This window comes from Trachemys scripta, chromosome 5, assembly GCF_013100865.1.
Source record: "Trachemys scripta elegans isolate TJP31775 chromosome 5, CAS_Tse_1.0, whole genome shotgun sequence".
In the NCBI taxonomy this organism is placed as follows: domain Eukaryota; kingdom Metazoa; phylum Chordata; order Testudines; family Emydidae; genus Trachemys; species Trachemys scripta.
In genome coordinates, this window is record NC_048302.1 from 16,905,746 (window position 1) to 16,913,373 (window position 7,628).

The window sequence follows — 7,628 nt, forward strand, 5'->3', positions numbered from 1 at the left end:
ATTAACTGTGTTGCAGCCCAATAATCATTTCCTGAAGACATGATGACAGTGTCTTATAATAAATATATGTCTTGGGTGATGGAAGCAATCAACTTCACATGCATCTGAGATGTGTGTATAGTATATCATATAATAACCTCACACCCTCTCATGTATTATTTATTTGCATTAAAATATTGCTGTTTATTCACTATGCGTACTCTGTTTGGAATGTTTTGCTCTGATGTATAATATCAATTGTTTCTTTCCTTGGTTTGTACCTGTGTCTTCTCCAATAAAACAGAGTGTAGCAAAATAAAAATGCATTGTTTAAGGTCTCAAAAAATCTTCTTATGTCAACAGAAAGGTAACTCTACAAGCCACTCCCACACCACAGTGAAATGTTGATGGGACCTTAGGAGCTCATCTGAACAACCTTCAGTTAGAGCTAGAGGCAAAGAGGGAGAGAATACTATGAACAATTGTTACTACCACAGGTTATATATGTACTTTGGAAAAAAAAGTAGCACTGTCGTCACTTTTTTTGTGTGTGTCTTAAAAATTACTGTGTGATTGCAGACAGACAATTCGGTGTGGAAGAAAGACTGAGAAACTGCTTGCTAAAAACGAGGCTTGAAAATGACAAAATTGTATGATTTTTAATGATGGCCTGAAAGTTAAATCAAGATATATTAACAGTAGTCAAAGAAAGAGATGAGAGTTTTTTCTGTATTTCTATGGGAAAGCTTCTAGGATTGAGAAATGCTAGAAGAAACCTCTGACACTTTTCCAACAAAAAATGATACTGTTCTTTGATCAGAGGCTGAAAAACAACATTAACCAAATCTCTTCTTTTCATTCAGAGGGATGTGTTCCATCTTTTGTCTTTGGGGATTTAAAAATATAATCCATATTGTTTTTATTTATTTTTTTAGTTTTCGTTTTTTACTTAATGCAGACATTTTTTATGGATTAAAGAAAAACCTCTTAAGCAGATCTTTTTTGCTTCTAAAAGCTTTTGTGCCAACATTGAATTCTTTTAATACTTCACTTAGCAGTCAGTTGAGATTTCATACGAGAATTGTTGCATGATAAATAAATCTGTGATCATTGAAGGCTAGTTCTATTATGCATATCCAGTGGTTAAGGCCCAGTAAAAAGTAGAGATTGGAACTGGCTATTCTTGGGAGCAGGAAGGACCAAAGGACTGGTAATGTGATCTAGGGCTCTTTACCTCCAGGTCACCAGCTCCTATCTGACTCAGGTTGGTAGTGACTAAAAGTCGTTATCATCTAATGGTTGTTCAGTGGCCTATGTAAAATGAGTTTCTGGTCTTAGTCCCAGTTGCTAGTGGACAGGTGTTCACGTAGCAAAAATGACCATAATGGGCACCTTTATTGATACTCTGCAGCGGTGCTAATGACTGAATTGTCATGGAAATTAAAATATGTTGAAAAGTTCATACTTTATAGGTAGGGAAATTTCCATTTTAAAGTAAATAAAAATAAATGAATATAAACTACATCTTAAATAAACATACGTTTATGTATTCTTTCGGGGACATCTGAATTGTGCTGTCATCATGGATACTTTGATATCAGACTAAAATTCAAATGTATTCTTGCTGCTGATGGACCTTCATAAAACTCCTTGTGAAGTTGGCTGCCCGTGAGAAAGAAATATGGAGGGGGGGTAATCCTATAAAGCATGCTCTGGACATCATTAATGAGAGTGGGCACTTAACACCTTCCAGGATCAAGACCTTAGCGCTCACATACAGTTCCAGAGAGGATAATTCAGGACTTTCTTATGTTTTTCTGCAAGCAGATCAAGTTTGAAAAGTGCCAAAAGGATAACAAACTTCTTTCCACCCTTGTCGTGATATAACAGTTTGTTTCCTCTGTCTGGGTTGAGGAGGTTGTCCAGAAACATTCAGGAGAATCTCCTACAGACAGTTCTAAGGAGGCTCTTTTTATTTGTTCTGTAAAGTTAGGGTTGGTTTCAGTAAAATCTCTCCTGTTTTCTGAAGGTCAGGCACATCTACTTCCTTGTTTGCTGACCTGGGGTGTGTGGGTGTGTACTGAGTGGAAATGTGAATCAGTTAAGGTCATTGGTCTTGAATGGGCCACCTCGCAACCTAGATGCTGCACAGCCTGCTGATGTGAGTTCAGTTCACAAGCTTGTCTTGAGGTCCCATGACTGCCTGAGGCTTAAGAATGTCGAAAAGGATGGGACTTAAAAATGTGGAAAAAGCACAGCAGACTCAGGGATTACAGGGGAAAGAGGACCTCAAACAATATCACTTTCCAGCAGCGCTCTCTGATCAATGCATCTGGGATTGTTGATGGACTGCATTCAGCTGTAAACTTCCAAGGGGAGGATCATAATGAGAAGGGAGCCTTTCAAGATGGTGGAGATGTGATGTTCATAGGTCCAGTCCATAGCTCAATTCTATATTATGCAAATAGCCAGGACATCCAGCTACTAAAAAGTAGTCAAGACTCCCTAAAAGACTTGTGTGTCAGCAGTCTCCAGAATGGTTTTATTTTTGTATATTAAGCCCAAGAAAGTGCATTTACTTTAAATTTGTTAAGCTCTTTGCTGGCTTCCCTACTCTTACCCCTGTGACTGATCATGAAATAGCTAACAAATAAATACAATTAAAAAAAGAGTAAAAACTAAACAAAATCTGAAACACAAATGTAAATGATTGTTATCTTGGAAAAAAAATCATCTCCAAACACAGCATTCCTTTCCCTCTTGTTTTCTGTTCTTTCCTCCTTCCCTTGACTCATACTACTAAGACATCCATCATCATGCCCCATAATTTTTTTTTGAAAAGGTTCCTAAACTTATGGTCCTACATGCATCCGTAGGCATCTAAATAACTTGCCTGATTTTCAGTGGTGCTGAGAACCTGCAGTTTCCAGCACTGTTTATAGCTCAATAATTCAAAATGGCACAGTGTAATAAGGTATTCTTAGCTGTAGTAGATAAGGTTGAGTGCTTTTCCATACAGGAACTTAGGATAACCTGCATCGGAGGAAGCAGTCTCTTCTGGCAAGCAGAAACTTTCTTTCCTAGGAAGTATATAAGCAAGATTATTGTAGAATTCTGCTCATGTATGCTTACTGTTGATCTGACTGAAATTCATATATTTATGTCTCCACAGCTAAGCCCATTGTTTAAGGACACTGTCCTGAAGAGAACATTTAATGCTACCTTACAGAATCCTGTTGCAACTCAGATGGACAACACTGTTTGCAAATATGAGGCAGTGCACCCAGGCACACTTTGTGTGTCTATTTAAGAATTCTTCAGTGGTGAATATACTTACCTATATTACTAAAAGATTTAAGAGTTCATATTAGGTTGTTACATTTTCTAGTGTATTCTCAAAATTTACAAAACATATTAATTTTAACTTTATTTAATATGGGAAATGACTGTCTCTTTAGTCCAAATAGTAAAGGAAATTGGTAATATATTTGCAAATTTTCCTCTCCATATTAATATTTGCACTCAAGAGGGTTGATAGATAGCAATTTTTGAATAAATGTTACAGTGGAACGCTGTACTCATAGTTAAATCAAATTATAATTGTGCCAGGCATGGAAAGGAACGTTTATTAGCTTTCTACTTCCCAAATAAATATTTCCCTTACTTCTTTAGAGAAAACCGTGGAAACTACACATAAATGAAATGTAGGTGGCAGGCTTTTCCACAGTTCATGTCCTTTATCAGCTGAAGCAATGAACTCCTAATATTAACATTGGATTGTACTCTGTTAATGTGATCACTTTGCAATAAAGGATTGTGGCTTTATTGCAAAGTCAGACAGAAATAATTGAGCTCTGACGGGCAAACGTTGCTAAATTAAAGGTCAACTTCAGTATAAAACAATGTTAAAATTCAGAAATCTGACTTAAACATATCTGCAAACGTATAGTGATCACCACTGAAAAGTAAGCATTTACCCACGCTACCACATGACAGTACCTGAGAGAAAGCAGTATTTTTTTTATATTTAAAATAGACTTCTATTTTATCTTCCAATATGTTAATGGACTATGACTTTGTCTCTCACTCTATTGTTAACAAGTTATCCAATATTTTGTTAGCTCACTAAAAAGCACAACTTCTAAGGCAGAGGTTCTCAAACTGTGGTCCATGGACCACCAGTGCTCCGCGAGCTCCATTCAGGTGGTCCGCGGATAGTTCCCTCTAAGGTGCGCGCCTGAGTGGCTGCACACAAGAGAATGAAGGGCCACCAACCTAACTAGTGGAGCTGTGCAGGCGTGGCTCCACTAATTAGATGCCTGGACCCTGGAGAAGATGCACATGTAAGGTGAGATGGTGGCCTTGGAATGCGGGGGAGAGGGGAAATAGGAGGTAGGTGGGAGGGGGAAATGGGGTGAGACGAGGGGGTGGGGAGAATTTGGGGTGTGCAGGGATGCGGTGGCCAGAGAGAGAGGCAACTTTCCCCAGCTCCAGGGCTGAGGGTGCCAGGGAGAGACGGACCTCCTTCCCAGCATCAGCTCTGTGGTTGCTGTGGCGGGGGAGAGACCCCCCTCCTTCCCAGCCCCAGCTTGGGGGCTGCCACGGTTGGGGAGAAAGGGCACATCCATCGCATTAGAAAGATAAGACTACTGATATTAAAATATGAGTTGTGTGCTTTTATTTGTAGAACAAAAAAAGTTTATTGTTTTTGTTATATAGCGCTTTTATCCAATGCGCTTTACAACAGTTAGCTAATGATACAAACACCATTTGGAAAGATCCTTAAGTGGTCCACCGAGATCCTCAGCAATTTTCAAGTGGTCTGTGAAAAAAAAAAGTTTGAGATCCACTGTTCTAAGGGTACATCAGGCCTCTACCCTACTAGACTCCCATGGGAAAGAAAGATTATATAGGTCTGCATTCTTTCAGATGTACTTTTAAACAATGGAGTTTGGACATATTACAGAGAAGATGTCATGTAAGCATCTTCCCTTCATCTAAATAGGGTTTCAAAATATTTCCTTTGGGTACTTAGTTACAGCAAATGTTAGAACTAAGATTTTCCTTCCTTTTGTCAGAACTATGCTGAACTGTCTCTCATCTTCTCCTTAATAGAGACATCTGTGCAAAATATCTCCATCCAATGTCAGACTGATTCAAACTGAGACAGGAATTCAAGTTTTGTTTCTGTGACTAGCTCACAAACGTTCAGTGAACATGGGGTAAAGTTAGCACAGCTGGCATGCTGGTGCACCTCCCTTCCCCCAAACTGATGTTTCTTGTTTTCTCTCGCTAACAAATCCCAGGGTCCCCTCACCCTCTGAAGATACCTAGGGAAAGAAAGTGAGGTCCTGGGGCTTGTTAGGAGAGACATCAGTGGTAGGAAAGGAAGGGGGCTACCCATGGGGTTGACACCTTGACAGTTCAAGTTAATCAGAACCAAACATCCAAGCAAACCTGAAGCACTTCCAACCTTTCAAACCAAACCATAGGATTTGGTTCATCATCCCCTCTGTGAACTAAACTCCATGGTTCATTGAGCCCTAGTCTTCCTACACTGCATTATCGCATGCGTGCCTACAAGATAGAACATGATGCAACAGTCATATTGTGTGGCAGCTAAGTTTTAAAGGGCAGCCTATGCACTCCACTATTTTTGGACTGGATAGTCAACCATGACTAGACATTGCAAATGAAGAAGACATATATCCACACAGCATACCCCAAACAGCCCATGCTATGATTCATCAGTTGCCTAGATAGTGTGATCCGTCTCTTAAAGCAACTTGACCCAATAGAATTTTATGTTTCTAATAAGCTGGAGAATGTTTGAAAGGATTCCTTTAGTTAAGGTTTAGGAGAGTCGGACTTAGTGAACCAGATTTTTCTTCTTTTCTGTTTCACACAGGCATAATCCAGCATTAGTGCCTATTAATGACTGAATCAAGCTGAAAGTTCTCTTCCAAAGGAGTGCCTACATTTTAATGATGTCCTCCATCAGCTGCTCAAAGGAACATGATTGCTCTTATAACCTCCAGAGATAGTAAAGCTGTTCTTGCAAGAGATCTTATTTAATTTCCCCCTCCTCTGTACTTTTTTCCTATTACCAGACATCTGTTCCAGTTCTTTAACTCATGAAGCGCTGACTGTCCTCTTTTTAAAGTACAACTGCAAATAAAAATATGAGATGAAATATTTGTTTCCTTTTGTCTTTTTTCTCTCCATTCTCCTCTTTGCCAGATACCAGAGAAGGCACCAAAGTACAAAACGCTAGGCCATGTGAAACAAAAATAAAGGTTATGATTGAGTTTTTGTTGCCTGTCCTCATCAGGATGAATTAACTGACAGCCTGATTGAGCCAACATGGCAGAAACCCCCACCACAAACATAGAAAGGGGGAAGGATAAATTAATGAGGCTCCCTTCAAGGCTGTTTTTCCTCAGAATATTTAAGTGGGTGAAAGATTTGCCCCCTCCTTCCAACATAAGAAGTGAAGAGACTGGTCCCTGAACCTCACTGATCCCTCAAGGAATGCACAGATCTCAGAGAATCCACATGAGACTCTGTACCTTTGCTGCTTCTCAGCTCCCACCTGTTCTCCTCTGGATTGACCTGTACTGACAAGGTTTCTCCTCTCAGCAGCTGCCTCTGGACACATAGGGGACTGTTCAGTCTCAGAGTGCTTTACTTCTGGATGTCCCGTATGGTTGAGAAGGGGAAAGATGTGTATTCTGCCCTGCCCTCTGTCCACATTCAGGTCCCTGAACCTGCAGAGGGATCTCTGTTGGTGTAGGAACAGAATGGACCGTGGTGTGGAAGAAGATGATTCCTACTCATGCCACTACATGGCCCAGGACATATCTACACACAGAGCTCTTCTCTATGCATGGATCAAGGGGGTATGACCAGACCTTCTGTTCATTTCTTAGTTATTCCTTGTTATCAGTTGCCGAGGACTGACTGCTTATTGAAAAAATGTATTCTGGTTTATGAAAGAGTTTATAAATCTTGCAGATTATGACATAGCAGACCTTTACATCATGTTGTTCTAAGTAGCATCATGTATTTTTCCCCACTTCAGTTCTGACATAGTTGTAGTAGCCTGTGTCTTACTAAACTTATTAGTGCTTTGTACAATTTAAAAGTGAGGAGCCAAGCTTTAGATGGTATTAAAGCATAGTGTTCACATTCTGGCAGTTCTCAAGATAGTGGCTGCTAAAATCATGTTGGAATTCAAATAAGAACAAAAAGTATTATGCTAATCAGAATCACATAGTTTCAAGATATGATATCTCACAAAGTTCCAGAGTTGGAAAATCTTGCAATTATGTCATTGGCAAAGCCTACGAAAGCTACCAAACATTTGTTTTTAATTCTGTCAGTTTGCAAGATATTAGACCTTTAAGCTGTTATTGGTCTCATAGACTCATAGACTTTAAGGTCAGAAGGGACCATTATGATCATCTGGTCTGACCCCCTGCATGCTGCAGGCCACAAAACCGTCCCTACCCCTTCCCTTGACTCTGCTGTTGAAGTCCCCAAATCCTGTGTTTTAGTGACTTCAATTGGCAGAGAACCCTCCTGCTAGCGATCCCTGCCCCATGCTGCAGAGGAAGGCGAAAAACCTCCAGAGGCTCAGCCAATCTACC

At 39.9% G+C, this 7,628-nt stretch overlaps 1 protein-coding gene across 2 annotated transcripts in view; it reads left to right on the top strand.

Moving 5' to 3' along the window:
- Positions 1–6,172, top strand: part of STPG2 (sperm tail PG-rich repeat containing 2) — a 390,487-nt gene extending 384,315 nt beyond the window's left edge. For both annotated transcript variants that reach the window (XM_034772658.1, XM_034772657.1), the window contains 2 exons: positions 3,152–3,302; positions 5,888–6,172. In XM_034772658.1, coding sequence (XP_034628549.1) covers positions 3,152–3,289 — 138 coding nt within the window. In that variant the 3' untranslated portion in view covers positions 3,290–3,302; positions 5,888–6,172. The remainder of the gene's footprint in view (positions 1–3,151; positions 3,303–5,887) is intronic.
- The last annotated feature ends 1,456 nt before the right edge of the window (positions 6,173–7,628 follow it).